Source organism: Camellia sinensis, chromosome 13, assembly GCF_055761805.1.
Source record: "Camellia sinensis isolate YWXY chromosome 13, ASM5576180v1, whole genome shotgun sequence".
Classification (NCBI taxonomy): Eukaryota; Viridiplantae; Streptophyta; class Magnoliopsida; order Ericales; family Theaceae; genus Camellia; species Camellia sinensis.
In genome coordinates, this window is record NC_138973.1 from 153051905 (window position 1) to 153073196 (window position 21292).

General features: G+C 38.1%; 1 protein-coding gene and 1 pseudogene across 3 annotated transcripts in view; one reads left to right on the top strand and one right to left on the bottom strand.

Moving 5' to 3' along the window:
• The first annotated feature begins 313 nt into the window (after positions 1 to 313).
• LOC114310575 (glycerol-3-phosphate dehydrogenase SDP6, mitochondrial-like) lies at positions 314 to 3398 on the top strand (annotated as a pseudogene). Its single transcript, XR_014347949.1, has 5 exons — positions 314 to 555; positions 1996 to 2156; positions 2468 to 2726; positions 2825 to 2873; positions 3262 to 3398. The product of XR_014347949.1 is annotated as a glycerol-3-phosphate dehydrogenase SDP6, mitochondrial-like (transcript).
• A 1337-nt stretch (positions 3399 to 4735) lies between these two features.
• LOC114310549 (succinate dehydrogenase subunit 5, mitochondrial) overlaps positions 4736 to 21292 on the bottom strand; it is a 35083-nt gene continuing 18526 nt past the window's right edge. For both annotated transcript variants that reach the window (XM_028256602.2, XM_082903768.1), the window contains exons 2-4: positions 6033 to 6343; positions 5744 to 5929; positions 4736 to 4926 (exon numbers count right to left, since the gene is read on the bottom strand). In XM_028256602.2, coding sequence (XP_028112403.2) covers positions 4870 to 4926; positions 5744 to 5929; positions 6033 to 6343 — 554 coding nt within the window. In that variant the 3' untranslated portion in view covers positions 4736 to 4869. The remainder of the gene's footprint in view (positions 4927 to 5743; positions 5930 to 6032; positions 6344 to 21292) is intronic.

Here is a 21292-nt window from a genome sequence, read left to right on the forward strand (position 1 = left end):
CATGCACTGCTGCATTAGCAGGTGCAGCTGTGCTTAACCATGCTGAAGTCATATCCTTTCTAAAAGATGAAGGTTGCGGCCGGATAATCGGTGCTCATATTCGAGACAATCTGACAGGTATGATAAGCACTATGTTTTGGCATATTATTGTCAACATGAAGATTTAAACTTCTAAACTTTGTCTCATTCTTTTTACCACTGTGAAATACAATAAAGTTTCAAGCCTCGAGATTTGCGCCATTATGATATTTTGTCACCATTCTGCTTCATGATTTCCAAGTATGTTTCACTCAATCACATTTGACCCTGCCCTATGATCTGTCAAAGCAGTGGTGTACATATCGTGCTACCTGATTACTATTCTCCCAAGGGAATGGGTTTAATCGTTCCCAAAACAAAAGATGGATGTGTTGTCTTCATGCTGCCGTGGTTGGGAAGAACGGTTGCTGGCACTACGGATTCCAGCACCACCATTACAATGCTTCCACTCCAGAACCAAATGAGGATGAGATTGAATTTATACTGGATGCCATCTGTGATTACCTTAATGTTAAGGTTTGTGCATTTTTTTCGTTTTGTGTGTGCATGCTCATCTATATCTTGCATGGAATGCTAATTTTCCAAATATTTGTTTTTTGTAAAATTATTTTTTATGGGATTTTTGGTGAAGTTTGTTCTTAATAAAAAATAAAAAAATTTCTGGTCATCTCAATAAATCTTTGTGGAACTATGAAAAACAAAGCCTGAAGATATACCCTATTATCTGGTTGTCTCTGTGTTATCGTACTCTAAATGGAGTTGGACTGAAGACTAAGAAGTTTCTTTCTTTTTGTTGGTTGAAGTTCAACTTTTGCTATCTGTCTGATATCATTTTCTTTGATGTGAGCCTCAGTTTTTTGCGTCAAGATTATGCTGTGCAGTCCTTACCATTTGGACTATAGGCCCAGCTTTAAATGTTGCTACCTATCTCTTATTTTTAAAGCAAACTCCATGGCATATGTCTTTTGATCCCATAGCATAATGTAGCTTATTGACTGGAATGCTCAAGATACGCATCTCAATTTTTTTATCAAATGAAATGCCCATTGAAACCTCAATATCCACTCTTGATGCTGAAATGTTACTATGTAGAGGATCTTATAGTAGCTTTTTTGCAGTTTGAACCCTTTCAATACTTAAATATCTCCTAGTGATGAAAGTTGATAGATTCTATAAGCATCTCCCTCACCATTTTATATGGCTAAGGCTCCCTAGTCTTTGGAAACATGTTGCACTCACATATTAAACAAATGCCAGCCATTTCTGTGCAGATTTAGCTTAAGACATGTCCTCCTTCAATCTGTTCAATTTGTATGTAATAGGTATGCATTTGAGATAATGTAACCTAAATATTTTGCACCTACATTAACCAAAAGAAAATATTGAAGCATAGCTAAGGATGTATGAAGTATGCAAGAATGTGTTGTCTGACTCTCTGCATCTTTGCATGTGTTTTTGCTGACACTTGTAGGTGTAAATAGTTTTGTAATGCTATCCAAGTGATCCAAATACTGACTGATTTATAGTTTGTCACAGAAGATGAGAATAATATTCTGTGGTTTTTCCAATTTTAGTAGCTCCTTCCCATACTACAGATCTTCTCAAGTCTAGGCATACCTCAAGAAGTTGGGATCTCAAATTTATGACTTTAACTTGCTTATTTGGTCTGGTTGCCTTCCAGGTCTGTGGACCAATTAGTTTTTTTGTATTGGTGGATATTTTCCAATACAATCATGCTGTTAAGAAGCAATAATGGTTGATGTTTTAAATATTTTTCATATACATGTCAAGACATCATCACAAATTCATTAGTTTCTTACTTCAATTTTGTTTTCTTAAGGAGGCTTTAGTTTTATTCTGGTCCATTTATGTTGATGTGACTCAACCTAGGTGTCATCTATTTTGTTTAATTATTCAGTTTTTAGTGGATACTGAAAATATACCAGGACAATTTAGGTACGGCGTGTAGATGTTCTTTCTGCTTGGAGTGGTATTCACCCATTGGCAACAGATCCTAGAGCAAAGAACACTGAGAGCATTTCCAGGGATCATGTTGTATGCGAAGATTACCCCGGTTTAGTCACGATTACTGGTGGAAAGTGGACTACATACAGAAGGTACATTTTATATTGGCTGATCTAGGTTTCCCTATAAGTTGTTGAATTTGTATCAGTTTTTGGAAATTGAAACTTGTATGCACTGGGATCTTCTTTTTTATGCTTTTGTACAATCATGTCCCTGAATTTAGTTAAATACTCATTGTGCTAGCACTTCTAGTTCTATGCTCCTTCTTTATGGCTTATTTGTAGCAGATATAACAACTTGTTATGTTACCTTCATTTATAGTGAAATCAATATTAGAAGTGTGAAGCAACTTTTTCCTGTCAGTCTATTCTAATGAAACTTCTGTTTTCTTTACATGAGTAAGCATGGCAGAAGATGCAGTTGATACAGCTATCAAGTCTGGTAAGCTGAGTCCTACCAACAAATGTTTGACATACAACCTACGTCTTATTGGTGGAGATGGATATGACCCTGCATCTTTTACGGTGCTTGCCCAACAATATGTCCGCATGAAGAAGTCGTACAATAGTAAAGTTGTGCCAGGAGTGATGGACACTGCCATAGCAAAGCATTTGTCCCATGCATATGGTACTTTGGCTGAATGGGTGGCAGCCATAGCTCAGGTTTGACACCCTTGCTTGATACTTCATTCCGTACTTCTAGCATTCTTTTTCCCTATGAAGTTCAATTTTTTTCTGCAATTTATTTTATATTCTTCTAGAAGTTTAAGCTGTCAGTCTGTGACATAACTTTGGCAATTGATATTTGTTGTACTTCACTATTTTTTGTTGAAACACTTTTCAATAAATAGATCAAGATATTTTGCTCGATTACACTTTTCAAACACTAGCACACGAGAAACACTTCTCTCATAGTTTCTCGTGTGCTAGTTTTTTTTATGGGAGATACTCACATGCAGAAGAAGGAAGTGGTTTGAGTTGATTTATACGTAGTTCATTAATTTTCTTGTAATTATTTAAGCAGAACTAGTGATATGATTCTCTACTATCTGTTTTCTCAATCATCAAGATGCTTGGCTAGAAATTAATTGTTTGTGGATTGATACAGAACCTACATGTAGCATCTTAGTTACATCCCCATCCATTTTCTCATGACGTGGATATAACAAACTTCATATTGAAATTTTTCAAAATTCAGATCACTGGCTAACGAGTGTGGTGGTGCACACCTGGGGATCTCGGCTTGCTTTTCTCGACACTGATGCAGCAGGCTGGGCATTACCCCGCATAATTCAGATACTAGCTGCTGAACACAATTGGGACAAGTCAAGGTAGAAGCAAGAAGTACAGAAAGCTACAGAATTTTTGAAAACTTTCAAGTCATCAAAAAATGCTCAGTTCCATGATGGGAAACATAATTAGTAAGTATAACTATCTTCCATTAAAATTATTGTCTAATGATTGAACAAATTGTTCCAGGTCATACACATATTGCGTTGAATGTTTGAGGAGCTGGATCAGCTTGCCCTTTTGATAAGAAAATTCTTCTTCTTCTTCTTTTAATAGCCAGCTAGGTGATTATTGACTCCTTACGGTTATTGCATACACATCTTTGGAAAGATGTTTGATTCTCTTAAACTTGATAAGTAGCAATCAATTATAACAATAATAATGCTATTCTTTAACAATTGATGGCTGCTGAATGCTTCAAAGCTCTGGTGCAAGGTGCTTTAGATTGGTGAGAATTCTACATACATGCACACTCGAAAAAACAATGTGTTTGCTGGTTTATATTTCATATGGTTGAATAGTTGATCATCTTTTGTAAATTTATGGAACAGGTTTTTTGTGATTTATATTTCCTTTCTTTCGTAACATAAGGTTGTGTTTGGATCTTGATTTGTGAAGGAAAAAGATTCCCTTAACTTGTAGGATTCTTTCTTCTGTAACTTTGCAAAGTGAATTTTACCATTGTTTTTTTTTTTTTTTGGTCATGCAAATAAAGTGGGGTTCTTTCCCACATCCCTACCAAGGAAATGTTGGTTAACAGCAACTACTTTTTAGTTATGTTACTCCATTTTTTCTTCCCTAAATTGACATGGTGATCTCACTGTGAACCACTATGACATTTGAATTTATTTTCTATTAAATGATTTCCCTCTTGTGCCTATGAATTTATAAGCTTACTCATTCTCAAGCTTTAATCTCATTGTGCAGGTTTTTTTTATTTTTTATTTTTTATTTTTTTTTTAGGATTAAAAGTGGATTCACTCGAATATCTCCTGATATATGCAAATGGAGATTTTTTTTTTTTTTTTTTAATTAAACAAAATCAAGCCTTATCACTCTAGATGGACATTTTGTAGTGCGCGTACAGTTTTCCTTAATTGCACCATCCTTCATCAGCATCATATAATATAAATCTACTTTAGATGATGCTATAATCTTCCTACATAAGGTAATCAAACACTATTAAATACAAATTATAATCAACAATGGCTCAAAATGACAGGACAAACTAATGGCAAACAAACATTTCTAACCCAAAGGAAACCAATTTCCTTACACGAGCTTTCTGACGTTATATGCAACATTAAGTTGTAATTATTAGTTTCACCAAACTTCATTAAAAAAAAATAAAGAAAAGAAAAGAAAAGAAGAAGCAGAGCACATGAGATCAAACTGGATTTATTTGAAGATTAATGACAACACCAGTATAATGTCTGAAAGAGGAACAAACATGAATAAAGTTTCCCAAGAGAAAAGACAACATGAAGACATGATGCTTTTAACCATCTCCAAGAAACTAAGCTCTGTGCTCAACATAGGAACCTGAAAGTCCAGAAGTCCCCAGAACTGTAACCTGCAATCAGAACAGAAACTGATTCAATAATTAAACAAACTTTATATTCTTCACAATATTGCACAAAAGAATGGTTACAGGCATGAGTTGTAAAATTAAGGATAGCTGATATTCATTTGGTGTAATTAGTGGTCAAGACATTGTCACACCATACCTGCATTTAAGGATCTAAACCAATTTCATAAAAAGGGCAGCCCAGTACACAAGGTTCCTGCTAAAGCGGGATCTCAAAAGGGCAAGATGTACACAACCTTACCCCATTTTCGGAGAGACTATTCTGTGACTAGAATCCATAGCATCAAGGACGCTAATGGTAAGCATTACCGTTGGGCAAAGCTACCCGTTCATCTAGACCAATTTCATGTACAACCAACAAAAGGGAGCAGCTCAAGGCTACTGACATATTTCAGTATGTAAAGTTTTTTAAGACAGCACAAAACTATTCAAGGAAGGGGTTTTCCCACAGAACAAATTATCTGAGTTTCCTGAAAAGATTAATCTTCATCTAAACTTGCCCAAACTCAACATAAACCCAAACTAACACTATACACTATTGCACACGTGCAATTATGTATAGATCACGCAAGTTAAAAGACAAGCTGACTGTAAACACAATTTGATGTTTACTTTAGTGTGCTTTCATGTCTCTTTCAAAAGAACTATAGTAATTGGTTAGGTGCCCACAATATGTAGCACCTTAAATCTCACACACCAAGCAAAATAGGCTCTCATAAAACTTCCATATTGTGGTATGGCTAGACTGGAGTGCTCTAAATAAACATAGTGACAAGAAAGCAATGTGCAAAAACTACAATACCTTTCCCCACTCAGAACCAATACCACTGCACCTCATCTTTAAGTGTATCATTTTCGTTCCAAGCTCAGTCTCAACTTTCTTACGCAAATAGGTCTCGTCTGGCCCAAAAGCATCCAAATATGCAGTATATCTTTGATAGATTGTACGCAATGCGTTCACAAATTCCTCCGGCAAGGGTTTTACATCCTACAATAAGTAGCAAAATTTTAAATCATTAGACCACAAGAACTTGCGAGACAAAAAAAAATAAAGAAAAAAAAAGTCATCCTTCCCATATAATTTATGTCACCTCGCCACCCATTCCAGTGCTATCATCAATTGCCATCCTCAAAGACACGAGCATCCCGCTAAACTCCCCGACTGCCTCAGCTGCACGGAAAACATTTGCCACAGCTTCTTGGGCAGCCTTGTCGTCTGTATTTTTAGACAAAGCCTTATTTGCATCACTGATGAGTGTATCTGGAAGCTCATCCCAACTTGCAGCCATTAAGTCCTTAAAAACAAATAGAATTTCAGGGTCTTTTATGTCAGGAAAGTGGGTCACATCTTCACTAAAAAAGCGTGTACTTCCAATGGCCATTGTGAAAGGAGGCCGGCAATCTGTATGTCACAATATGAGACCATAATTCAGAAAAGGGAAGCTGAATATGAAAATAACATATGAGCAAAGATGTACAGAAACTAGAAGTGAGGCAGCATAGGAATGCACATGAACCAATAATAAGATGTTATTTGGTTTATCAAAGAACTCTCTCTCACTACTTATCCTCTCAGCTTCAACCATGGGACCCGTGCGACCATAAAACGTTAATACTAGGGTGTGTTATGCTATGGAACGCACGTTTTGAAATCCGGAATACTTTTCAAAAAATGATAACTTTAGTTAGTGATCCAAAGTGATTCTATTTTTTTTTATATTCTTTTTCTTAAATTTTTTCCTTTCACTGAGGCATCTTCCTAAATTTGCAAGCATATAAAAATGTAAAATAGGATGAAAAAATACAAATATAAAAGACTAGAAATAAATGAATTAGATGAAAAACATTTATAATAATAATAATAATTAAAAAAAAAAAAAAAACGCAAGCTAATGGAATGTTTGGGTGATGGATGAGAAAGGAGGTAATTCCACTTAAATAGAAAACAAAAAAGTGGAACAGTGGACATCAGATTAGAGTACACTAATAGGTCAACAAGGCATATAATCAAACAGGTGAAGCACTTAAAAGAATTGCACATTCAATTTCATAAATACATAAATTATTGCCCTAAAAAGAAGAAAAATATGTGTAAGTATTCAGATCAGTCTCAATCAACAAAGCACCTGTTCAGATATATAGGTAAAACCAGAAAGATGAGGAAGAGAGCGAGAAAAAACCGGAAGGGATGGTTTTGGAAGAAAATTGAAAGGGGGGAGGAGGAGGGGAGAGATGGAAATAGCAGAGGCCTTGTGGGAGGTGTTAACGGTGGTTGACGACGGCAAAAGAGAAACAGAGAGATGTGAAGCAAATCGAGTGGTACAACAACCTCATCATCGCCATTTTCTCTCTCGATTTCTCACTGGAATTTGGAGCTTCTTTTCGAGTAGAGTTTTCCACGGGGGCTTTTGTATTTGTTTGTGCAAATGGGCAGTTCGGGCCAACCCATATGGACCAGACTCCACATGATGTGTGTGTTTTGTAGATGAGTTGAGTTTGGACAAGTGTCTAGAAACTAATGGGCTTATGTCCGCCTTTTAAAAGCTGGGTTCAGCTGAGCTCGGTAACCTCTAAGCCTCACTATATCTGTATATCAGGCCCGACCGAAAACACACACACACACACATATATATATATATATATATTTGATTTCAATTTTATTACGAAAAATACTAATAATATTTATATTTTAATTATTTTTGAGTGAGAAATTATGTACAGGACCCATGACTTCTCTCACAAGAAATGGAACCCACCTTACTGTTCACTTATGCTGTGTTTGGTTGGGAGATTTAGGAAGGACTCTAGAAAGGGAAAGGGAAAGGAAAAATGTGAAATTATGTGAAATGTAGGTATATTTTCTTTACATTTTACCTACCTTTTCCATTTCACTTTCCATATCCCTCATCAAATCCCCCAACCAAACACAGTATTAGAGAAAACCTCAATTCTTTATTTTTTTCTCACTCAATTTATTTACAAAAGAGCTATTATATATTATTTAATTATTTCATCAATTTTTTATTTTTTATTTTTTATTTTTTATTTAGTATGTTGCTTCTTATGCTATGTGATACATCTCAATATTTTTGTAAAAAAATATGATAAATTTTACATAGGATGTTTTTCTCTCCCATCAATTATTTGAATCGTGACTTCTTATTCAGTCCATTATAAATCTATTAATTTGAACAGTTTATTTTTAATGACTTTAATAGATTATTTATTTAAAAATTAAATTTATCATAGATGAATAATGACATGTTCAAATCATATTTACTTTTAAAAATGTATATTAGAAATAAACTACCTAATTTTAAAAAAAGAAAATTATGATTTAAACAAACTCTAATATTGCGCCCACAAAACCATGAATCAAGTGGACTTAAAATGGACCACTAGGGTGGTGATAGCATGGATAACACACCAGCCTTTTACACATAAGAGCACGGTTCAATTCCTGAGGGACATGAACTTTGCAAGATAAATGTACTGTACTTTGATTGTAACTTTGCCTCTTGTTGTGAGAGTTGAGCGAGGTCCATTATTATCCTAGTAGTAAATTTTTTCCTATGGATTGGGTTAAATCTGGTTGTCAACCAGCTATCCCAGAGTCGAGGCTTACAGATGCTATGATGTCCTATAGAATGTCTTTTTTCGATATAAAAAGAAAAAGGTTCATTTGGGAAGAACTTTTTGAGCCTAACTTTTTAGTTTTTTTAGCTAATTTATACGTTGTTGCCTTCCGAATACCAACTTTTCTTTCTGTCTCTAGTAATGCCATTTGGGTTAAAGAATGCTCCCGCATGACGACATCAAACAGCTCATTGTCTATCTCTTTGAGCTCACAGGTTTGTTGATAGACTTCTGGCAGCTTGTCACTGTACTGGTTGTCATTGGTAGAGGCTCGTGCAATGGCTTCCAATTTAAGCTGCTTGTCCATTCTGGCACATATATTGATCCTGTCACAAAGGAAGAAAAGCGAGGAAAGGAGCGAATCAACTTTTGGAATTAAAGGTGATCAGACCCAGCAAGAGCAGACATCGGACGACTGCTTTCATTGTCCATTCTGGCACATATATTGATCCTGTCACAAAGGAAGAAAAGCGAGGAAAGGAGCGAATGGTTTGCAAATATCAAAAACAATTATTAAACCTTAAGATAGTTATAGATAAAGTTTTTAGCATTAATCCCTTCCTTTGCCCTGGTAATAAATTAACACTTTTGCCTTGACATGCATAAGATTATCTTTATCTCAATAATTCATTAGATACAAAATTTGAAAATTCAATATATTGGTTTAGAATAATACACCAGACAATCAGAGGCCTTTGCTATCCTGAAAGAGAGTTTAGAACGCCATACTAAAAGAAAAAGTTGATCAATGTGTTTTCTGAAACTTTCCTTCATGGCAGGCGTGACATGCTTCATTGGTTTATCATCGATCACAAAATCAGTATATTGGTTTAGAATAATACACCAGACAATCAGAGGCCTTTGCTATCCTGAAAGAGAGTTTAGAACGCCATACTAAAAGAAATAAACTAGCTTTGATACCAAATTACGCTCCAGAGTGTTTGTTGTTGAAGGTCGTCCTCTTAACCTTTGGAATGCATTTCTGGCTCTTCGTTGAAGGACATAATTCCTTCATCATATCCAACAGCACCATCAGTAGCGCGAGATGGAATTATTGCCATGGGAGTAAGTTTAGTGACATAGACCGTATCACAGTCATCATACTTGATTCATCAAACTTGATTTTTGCTTGTGATGTGGATGGTGTAAGAGTGTCCCATCCAACAGCCAAAATCTGAGTTTGATTCATCGATTCCTGCTGAATAGAGCGCTCATCATCAGAGTCCAGCACTTCATTATCATTTTGATCATAATGAACGGGATCCGCACGGTGAGCCGCTACATAGTCTTCAAAGCGTAAACCATTTAATGAGAGCTTCTTCACTCCTGGAATCTCCAGTTCAACAGTGAGATTATAAAGCATATTCTTCTTCTTTTCTTTGACTTCTCCCTTTGCAATTGTTTCCATCATAACATGCAAGTGTTCTGAAGCTTCTGCTTCTTCCTCTAGAACTTGTAACTCCTCTTCCTTGAACTTGCCTTTGGTTCGGAGTTCTTGCTCGTCTTTCTCCAGTTGCATTATTAACCTGAGTTCCTCAAGTTCAGTTTTATACTGGATTGCTTCCTCACGTAGACGCTTCATTTCAGCTTCACACCACCGAATATACTCCTGCTGCTCCTGGAGTAATGGTTTCTGATACCAAAGTGGGATAAATTATTGCTATTGACAGGACCCACCATGTCTTCCCTTAGTAACGAAAGAGACGCATCAGCATGACGACATAAAAGAGCTCATTGTCTATCAGTTTTCAAAGCTCTGAGTCTTGCCTCTAGTGCTTGTACCTGTTTTGACAACTTGTTCTCCTGGGATTGCCCGTACTCCTCGAGACGTAAGATATTCCGTTACTCCTTGAAATACAAGTCTGGATAGGGCATCAGCTACAGTATTATCAGAACCATTTCCCTTCTCAGACCAGTAATAAACGAACACCCAGACTAGCATGTATAATCTTATTCTAATCAATAATAAATTATGACAAATATTTGGGAACAAAATATAAAGGAATGGTATGAAAAATCAGATACATCACGCCTAAGCTATCTTGATTTAGCCCATACTAAAAAACCCAGTACCAAAGAACTAGCTCATAATATAGCTGTGATTTACGATCGTGTCTGTCTTTCGAGTAAAGTCTTCTTGTTGGCCTTTGACTGTGAATTTATCCCATACTTACAAGTAATCTGATTTAAAGACCAATGCTTCATAGGATCTTCTCCAATTATCCCACAACTTTGCAGATGTTTCATCAATTTGGACTTCACCTCGATAATCTGGATCTATGACGCCTGCTCCAATATGAAGTCCATGTTGAAAAGCTAGCCCTGATCGGGGAGCAATCCTTCCATAGAGTCCAACAGGAATTTGTAACGCTATTCCAGTTGAAATAAGACAACGCCCTTGTGGTTGGATCACCATCCGTTGTGTGGAACTTAAATCATATCCAACAGCACCATCAGTAGCGCGAGATGGAATTATTGCCATGGGAGTAAGTTTAGTGACAAGAAGTCTTCCTCTACTTCTGCTTCCAATGGATTAACGGATTGTCGAGTCTGGATTGTAATCACATTTTTATCGGGATCTTGAAAGGTTATCTTGTCGCGATGTCAAGGATATAATCAAGTTTCTAAATGATTATCTACATCTTGCCACAAGATCAGGAAGACTCTTTGTTGGAGAAGAGTTATCTGAGAAGTTATGGTCTAAAATGCCTGGAGATCTTGGAGAAAGAATAAGGAAGGCATTCCATGAACGACATGCTGGAAACACAATTGGAGTAGCTCCCAGAATTTTGTTTGCTTACAAATATCTGGAAGCTGAGTGTAAGAATGCAGCATTCCAAAAGTCTCTTCGAAACCTGGAATTCTGTAAAGAAATCCCTATTCCAGGATATTACAAAGAGACAGAAAGAAAAGTTGGTATTCGGAAGGCAACAACGTATAAAGGAAAGCCACACTCATCTCATGTCCGGATTGACAAAAGAAAATACCTGCAGAAGTCAAAGCATTGCAAGTGTTATCTTTGTGGAGAAGAAGGACACTATGCTCGTGACTGCACAAGAGATAAGAAAAATGTCAAAAGGGTGGCGTTATTTGAAAATCTCGGAATACCAGATGATTATGATATTAATCACACGAAGCTGAGTGTAAGAATGCAGCATTCCAAAAGTCTCTTCGAAACCTGGAATTCTGTAAAGAAATCCCTATTCCAGGATATTACAAAGAGACAGAAAGAAAAGTTGGTATTCGGAAGGCAACAACGTATAAAGGAAAGCCACACTCATCTCATGTCCGGATTGACAAAAGAAAATACCTGCAGAAGTCAAAGCATTGCAAGTGTTATCTTTGTGGAGAAGAAGGACACTATGCTCGTGACTGCACAAGAGATAAGAAAAATGTCAAAAGGGTGGCGTTATTTGAAAATCTCGGAATACCAGATGATTATGATATTAATCACACGAGGATTAGTTGGGCGTCTATCCAATACTCCAAATGTTGGATTTGCTTATGAAATTCAAGGAGTAACGGAATATCTTACGTCTCGAGGAGTACGGGCAATCCCAGGAGAACAAGTTTCTACTCAGGAGCTACGAGGACGAAATTGGATTATCCGACCTCCGGCCAGAAGGAACCATCCTCAACAACCAACTACTGTTGTATCCAGAAATCTACCAGGAGGGAGGATTAGTTTACGCTTTGAAGACTATGTAGCGGCTCACCGTGCGGATCCCACATTCTTGTCTTGATGCTTGAACACTACTAAACACATCTATTTATAGAGAATTGTAGAGGTAGGATGCAATAATGTCGAGTACACATTGGGCCTCATCGACACATTATTGGATGCTCCACTACACAGATTTCCCATCTTTGCAGAATAACTTTCCGCAAAACGACACTCTACTTTTAGGCCGACTAGAACCTCCATATCTTCCGGTGCCTACAATAGACGCTGAGATCTATGCTTGCATAAATTCTCTAGAAGCTTTCAAGATATATTATCTTGATAAAATCTGTTCCTTTGAAGCATATATCCATCTTTCTTTGGTTCAATCCCTCGAAGCCTCTGTTCAACAGCTTACAAAGAAGATAGAGAAACTTGAGAAGGAAGTAAATTCCTTAAGAGTCTCATCTGGAAAATTGGCCACCTTGGTTATAACATGTGGTTGCAAATGAATTTCCCCATGTCCAATTGTTGAGCCCAGGAAGTCCATTTGGACTGCTGCTATCTTCATCTTTGTAGGGCTGAGAATTAAACCATTCTTCTGGCAAATTTCAATCATAGATTGAATATGTTTCGCATGAGTTTGTTCATCTGGTGAGAAGACCAGGATATCATCAATATAAACAGCAATGAGTTTCTCAGTTTCACCAAGCATATTTTCAATGAACATGATTTTGTCTCTTACATCAGTGAATCCTTGCATAGAGACATGCGCCTTTGTGATTGATTCCCACCTCATGAATACATCATCAAACTTTCCGAGAGGATGTGGTATTACACTTTCAATGGCTAAAAGAGCAAATATAGCACCAGCAGAAGTGTTATACCGAACAAGAAGAGATGATGCTCACCATCGTGTGCCCATACTAAAAAAACCCAGTACCAAAGAACTAGCTCATAATATAGCTGTGATTTACGATCGTGTCTGTCTTTCGAGTAAAGTTAATTTAAAGGAATTTAGAAGTCAACAAATTCAGGTTCAATCCCTCGAAGCCTCTGTTCAACAGCTTACAAAGAAGATATTCAAAAGAATGCAGCATTCCAATATCCCTCAGTTTATTGCTGTTTATATTGATGATATCCTGGTCTTCTTACCAGATGAACAAACTCATGCGAAACATATTCAATCTATGATTGAAATTTGCTAGAAGAATGGTTTAATTCTCAGCCCTACAAAGATGAAGATAGCAGCAGTCCAAATGGACTTCCTGGGCTCAACAATTGGACATGGGGAAATTCATTTGCAACCACATGTTATAACCAAGGTGGCCAATTTTCCAGATGAGACTCTTAAGGAAATTAAGGGCCTACGTTCTTGGTTGGGCTTGTTGAACTACGCACGTAGTTATATTAAAGATTTGGGCCGCATGTTAAGCCCACTTTACTCAAAAGTCAGCCCAAATGGTGAACGAAGACTCAACTCTCAGGATTGGAACTTGATTAAGGAAATCAAGGCCCGCATCCAGACACTACCAAATCTGTCTATTCCACCTGAAGGATGTGTCATCATTCTTGAGACAGATGGATGCATGGAAGGATGGGGAGGAATTTGCAAATGGAAGAGAGCATTAAAGGATCCTCATTCTACTGAGAGAATTTGTGCCTATGCAAGTGGAAAGTTTAATCCCATCAAATCCACAATAGACGCTGAGATCTATGCTTGCATAAATTCTCTAGAAGCTTTCAAGATATATTATCTTGATAAAAGTTGCGGGAGCATTCTTTAACCCAAATGGCATTACTAGCCATTCATAGAGTCCCAAGGGAGTCCAAAATGCTGTCCATTCGATGGAATCTGGATGCATTGCAACCTGATGAAATTCACTCTTTAGATCAAACTTTGAATAAATACAACTATGGCCAATCTTTGCCATAATAGTATTTATACCAGGTAGACTATACTGATCCTTGTGAGTGTTGTCATTTAAAGTGGGCTTAACATGCGGCCCAAATCTTTAATATAACTACGTGCGTAGTTCAACAAGCCCAACCAATTCATTTGCAACCACATGTTATAACCAAGGTGGCCAATTTTCCAGATGAGACTCTTAAGGAAATTAAGGGCCTACGTTCCTCATTGTCTATCTCTTTGAGCTCACAGGTTTGTTGATAGACTTCTGGCAGCTTGTCACTGTACTGGTTGTCATTGGTAGAGGCTCGTGCAATGGCTTCCAATTTAAGCTGCTGGATCTTGACCAGTTGTTGGAGGGCTGTTCTGGCTTGTCCAATTGCATCGTCTTCTTCGTTGGACAATAGGGCTTGAATTTCTGCAAATTCGTCTCCAGCGATTCCATGGTCATAAGTGAAGCGGTCTTCAAGTTGTTGGAGGAGTGATTGATACTCTATAGCATGGGGATGAACTGATGGATCAATCCAGCGATTTGAGGGCTCTGTTTGTGACAGAATGATTCGTTCTTCTCGCTGCAGAGCTGGATAAGTTCTTCGATTTGGTGTAGGCCGACTAGAAACTCCATATCTTCCGGTGCCTCCTCGGTTGGCCATTCTGAAATTGAACAAAGAGTAAATACAAGTCTGGATAGGGCATCAGCTAAAGTATTATCAGAACCATTAATATGTTCTAATGTGACTTCAATGCCTAAGCCTGTTATGTAATCAGTAAAAGCTATCCATCTTGATCTTGAAGGCTTATGTTCAGCAGTTTTGTTAAAGAAACACTCATTGCTAAGCATACCAGGGCAAACCCTCAATATGTTTTATCCTCATCAGCGGTCTCTAATTACAATCCACCACAGGATACAATGATGGGTCCCCCAGGATACCCTCCTGCAACTGGACAAACACCTATGAATATTCATATTCCTCAACGACCTTCATATAATGGAGGATCTGGAATGAATTTCCCGAATTTCCGACGAGATGACAAGAATGAATGGTGGAATCTACCATCAGCCATGCACCCGACCGGAGCTATGTTTGTAATACCACATCCTCTCGGAAAGTTTGATGATGTATTCATGAGGTGGGAATCAATCACAAAGGCGCATGTCTCTATGCAAGGATTCACTGATGTAAGAGACAAAATCATGTTCATTGAAAATATGCTTGGTGAAACTGAGAAACTCATGTGGACGCAGTGGCGTATGAAGTACACGGAAGAATTCGCCAATCTAGTCAACATTGGTGATGGAAATGAGGGAACACAGAACATCATTTCACAAATGAGAACTGTGTTTACTTTGGAAGATCCTTATCAGGGTTCAACCTTGATGCAAGAAGAAGCTTATCGGGATCTTGAAAGGTTATCTTGTCGCGATGTCAAGGATATAATCAACTTTACTCGAAAGACAGACACGATCGTAAATCACAGCTATATTATGAGCTAGTTCTTTGGTACTGAGTTTTTTAGTATGGGCTAAATCAAGATAGCTTAGGCGTGATGTATCTAATTTTTCATACCATTCCTTTATATTTTGTTCCCAAATATTTGTCATAATTTATTATTGATTAGAATAAGATTATACATGCTAGTCTGGGTGTTCGTTTATTACTGGTCTGAGAAGGGAAATACAATAAGGTCTTATCTAATTAAGCTACCAAGGTCTTTAACAATTTTTCTAGATATTCTGGAACTCACCTTTTTGAATTTGTAACGCTATTCCAGTTGAAATAAGACAACGCCCTTGTGGTTGGATCACCATCCGTTGTGTGGAACTTAAATCATATCCAACAGCACCATCAGTAGCGCGAGATGGAATTATTGCCTTGATATTGAATATTTTGAGGTCCAGCCAGGACAGAGAATTGCTCAGATTATTTTCGAAAGGGTATCATTACCAAGAATGGTTGAACAAGATGGTGTTTCACTTGAAAAGGGAAACTGTAGGTATAAGGGATTCGAAACCAATTATCCCCAATATACATTTTTCCACCTTTAAGCTTCTTGTTGGCCTTTGACTGTGAATTTATCCCATTAAATTCCACAGTATATGTATTTGCTTCAAGGGCTTCTGCTGGAACAGATTCTGAATCCACAACGCATGTTGTTGCTCTAGTATCAAGAATTGCATTTAATGAGAGCTTCTTCACTCCTGGAATCTCCAGTTCAACAGTGAGATTATAAAGCATATTCTTCTTCTTTTCTTTGACTTCTCCCTTTGCAATTGTTTCCATCATAACATGCAAGTGTTCTGAAGCTTCTGCTTCTTCCTCTAGAACTTGTAACTCCTCTTCCTTGAACTTGCCTTTGGTTCGGAGTTCTTGCTCGTCTTTCTTCAGTTGCATTATTAACCTGAGTTCCTCAAGTTCAGTTTTATACTGGATTGCTTCCTCGCGTAGACGCTTCATTTCAGCTTCACACCACCGAATATACTCCTGCTGCTCCTGGAGTAATGGTTTCTGATTATAAGGAATAGGTGGCTTTTGCATGTTGAACTTTGGGAAGTTGAAATAATGATTGGCACATAGTGCGCAAGTTAAAGCATTGCATTTGAAACAAAATGCCTTAGATTGAGCAGCTATGTTTCGTTTGCAAGTTGTACACTCCGGTCTTCGATCATGTGGTAATGGATCATGCTGATTCCATTCATGTTGGCAATGATAGATTTCTGGAGGTACCTTTACTAGTGCCCTGTATCCACCTTCTTTTCCAAGCCAATAACTTTTATCAGATTCTCGAAACATATAAATTGTTTCGATCAAACCACCGCCAATTTGTTCAGTGTCATCAACACCTTCGGACACCGAATAGATTGCATCTGAATCATCATCTCCTGGTTATACAGAGATTACATCATAATCATCTGGTATTCCGAGATTTTCAAATAACGCCACCCTTTTGACATTTTTCTTATCTCTTGTGCAGTCACGAGCATAGTGTCCTTCTCCACAGATGCTTGAACACTACTAAACACATCTATTTATAGAGAATTGTAGAGGTAGGATGCAATAATGTCGAGTACACATTGGGCCTCATCGACACATTATTGGATGCTCCACTACACAGATTTCCCATCTTTGCAGAATACACGATGGTGAGCATCATCTCTTCTTGTTCGGTATAACACTTCTGCTGGTGCTATATTTGCTCTTTCAGCCATTGAAAGTTGAATTTCCCCATGTCCAATTGTTGAGCCCAGGAAGTCCATTTGGACTGCTGCTATCTTTATCTTTGTAGGGCTGAGAATTAAACCATTCTTCTGGCAAATTTCAATCATAGATTGAATATGTTTCGCATGAGTTTGTTCATCTGGTGAGAAGACCAGGATATCATCAATATAAACAGCAATAAACTCATCTGTTCCTTTGAAGCATATATCCATCTTTCTTTGAAAGGTTGCGGGAGCATTCTTTAACCCAAATGGCATTACTAGCCATTCATAGAGTCCCAAGGGAGTCCAAAATGCTGTCCATTCGATGGAATCTGGATGCATTGCAACCTGATGAAATCCACTCTTTAGATCAAACTTTGAATAAATACGACGATGGCCAATCTTTGCCATAATAGTATTTATACCAGGTAGACTATACGTTCATGGAATGCCTTCCTTATTCTTTCTCCAAGATCTCCAGGCATTTTAGACCATAACTTCTCAGATAACTCTTCTCCAACATCCACCACAGGATACAATGATGGGTCCCCCAGGATACCCTCCTGCAACTGGACAAACACCTATGAATATTCATATTCCTCAACGACCTTCATATAATGGAGGATCTGGAATGAATTTCCCGAATTTCCGACGAGATGACAAGAATGAATGGTGGAATCTACCATCAGCCATGCACCCGACCGGAGCTATGTTTGTAATACCACATCCTCTCGGAAAGTTTGATGATGTATTCATGAGGTGGGAATCAATCACAAAGGCGCATGTCTCTATGCAAGGATTCACTGATGTAAGAGACAAAATCATGTTCATTGAAAATATGCTTGGTGAAACTGAGAAACTCATGTGGACGCAGTGGCGTATGAAGTACACGGAAGAATTCGCCAATCTAGTCAACATTGGTGATGGAAATGAGGGAACACAGAACATCATTTCACAAATGAGAACTGTGTTTTGCCGAATGAGAGTCTTGAATCCTATGGGTATCGTAATATTGGCCACAGTCGTTGAAAGACCAATTGCTGGTGCCTCGGTTACCTCGGACTGTTTTAGAGCCTCTAGATACACCAATTCGTCTTGACTCATCCAATTAAGGATCCTTTGATGTGCTGAAGAAGTGTTTCTGTTGGCTTGAACTGGTTTTGTAAAAGAGTTTTCACTTCCTGTCGGGTCAAGTGCTGGTTTTCGAGACAAACTTGGGTTAAGGAATTTACTTCCTTCTCAAGTTTCTCTATCTTCTTTGTAAGCTGTTGAACAGAGGCTTCGAGGGATTGAACCTGAATTTGTTGACTTCTAAATTCTTCTTCTTTTCTTTGACTTCTCCCTTTGCAATTGTTTCCATCATAACATGCAAGTGTTCTGAAGCTTCTGCTTCTTCCTCTAGAACTTGTAACTCCTCTTCCTTGAACTTGCCTTTGGTTCGGAGTTCTTGCTCGTCTTTCTCCAGTTGCATTATTAACCTGAGTTCCTCAAGTTCAGTTTTATACTGGATTGCTTCCTCGCGTAGACGCTTCATTTCAGCTTCACACCACCGAATATACTCCTACTGCTCCTGGAGTAATGGTTTCTGATTATAAGGAATAAATTACAGGATCACAAAAAAAAAAAATTTTGACTTCACCTCGATAATCTGGATCTATGACGCCTGCTCCAATATGAAGTCCATGTTGAAAAGCTAGCCCTGATCGGGGAGCAATCCTTCCATAGAGTCCAACAGGAATTTGTAACGCTATTCCAGTTGAAATAAGACAACGCCCTTGTGGTTGGATCACCATCCGTTGTGTGGAACTTAAATCATATCCAACAGCACCATCAGTAGCGCGAGATGGAATTATTGCCATGGGAGTAAGTTTAGTGACATAGACCGTATCACAGTCATCATACTCACCACCTTCCGTAAGGACATGGATGGCTTCCATGGACGGCGCAAATTGTACTGAGTCTGTATTATCCCCATCTTCTCATGAAGCATTGGTCTTTAAATCATATCCAACAGCACCATCAGTAGCGCGAGATGGAATTATTGCCATGGGAGTAAGTTTAGTGACATAGACCGTATCACAGTCATCATACTCACCACCTTCCGTAAGGACATGGATGGCTTCCATGGACGGCGCATGTCGTTCATGGAATGCCTTCCTTATTCTTTCTCCAAGATCTCCAGGCATTTTAGACCATAACTTCTCAGATAACTCTTCTCCAACAAAGAGTCTTCCTGATCTTGTGGCAAGATGTAGATAATCATTTGGCCCGCATCCAGACACTACCAAATCTGTCTATTCCAACATGATCCATTACCACATGATCGAAAATCCAAGGATAAGAATATAAGAACTAGATAGAAAACATTGAGACAGATGGATGCATGGAAGGATGGGGAGGAATTTGAGGAGTTACAAGTTCTAGAGGAAGAAGCAGAAGCTTCAGAACACTTGCATGTTATGATGGAAACAATTGCAAAGGGAGAAGTCAAAGAAAAGAAGAAGAATATGCTTTATAATCTCACTGTTGAACTGGAGATTCCAGGAGTGAAGAAGCTTTATAATCTCACTGTTGAACTGGAGATTCCAGGAGTGAAGAAGCTCTCAGAATTGCATTTAATGAGAGCTTCTTCACTCCTGGAATCTCCAGTTCAACAGTGAGATTATAGGCGTCATAGATCCAGATTATCGAGGTGTCTGGATGCGGGCCTTGATTTCCTTAATCAAGTTCCAGTCCTGAGAGTTGAGTCTTCGTTCACCATTTGGGCTGACTTTTGAGTAAAGTGGGCTTAACATGCGGCCCAAATCTTTAATATAACTACGTGCGGCCAACCGAGGAGGCACCGGAAGATATAGAGGTTCTAGTCGGCCTACACCAAATCGAAGAACTCATATGGCTTCTCCGCAATTCTTCATAGCTTATCATTCTGTCACAAACGGAGCCCTCAAATGGTGGTGTAAGGATTGAAGGCGACAATGTCACAAAAAACCCAGTACCAAAGAACTAGCTCATAATATAGCTAAGAAAAGCGAGGAAAGGAGCGAATGGTTTGTTCATCTGGTGAGAAGACCAGGATATCATCAATATAAACAGCAATAAACTCATCTGTTCCTTTGAAGCATATATCCATCTTTCTTTGATGTAATCTCTGTACAACCAGGAGATGATGATTCAGATGCAATCTATTCGGTGTCCGAAGGTGTATTTTGTTCCCAAATATTTGTCATAATTTATTATTGATTGGCGAATTCTTCCGTGTACTTCATACGCCACTGCGTCCACATGAGTTTCTCAGTGTCATTTGACGTTAAGAACTGATTGCCAGGCCATAATCAAGCTACCAAGGTCTTTAACAATTTTTCTAATTACAATCCACCACAGGATACAATGATGGGTCCCCCAGGATACCCTCCTGCAACTGGACAAACACCTATGAATATTCATATTCCTCAACGACCACTTCAATGCCTAAGCCTGTTATGGCTTGGAAAAGAAGGTGGATACAGGGCACTAGTAAAGGTACCTCCAGAAATCTATCATTGCCAACACATTTTTCTTATCTCTTGTGCAGTCACGAGCATAGTGTCATTCTTCTCCACAAAGATAACACTTGCAATGCTTTGACTTCTGCAGGTATTTTTGATATTCCGTTACTCCTTGAATTTCATAAGCAAATCCAACATTTGGAGTATTGGATAGACGCCCAACTTGATCTAAAGAGTGGATTTCATCAGGTTGCAATGCATCCAGATTCCATCGAATGGACAGCATTTTGGACTCCCTTGGGACTCTCAAATCCGAGCATATAGACAAGATCTTCAAATAAGGGTGCTCCTGGCGTTGCAATGTTATGATGGAAACAATTGCAAAGGGAGAAGTCAAAGAAAAGAAGGAATATTCATATTCCTCAACGACTCTATTATGGCAAAGATTGGCTGACTCATCC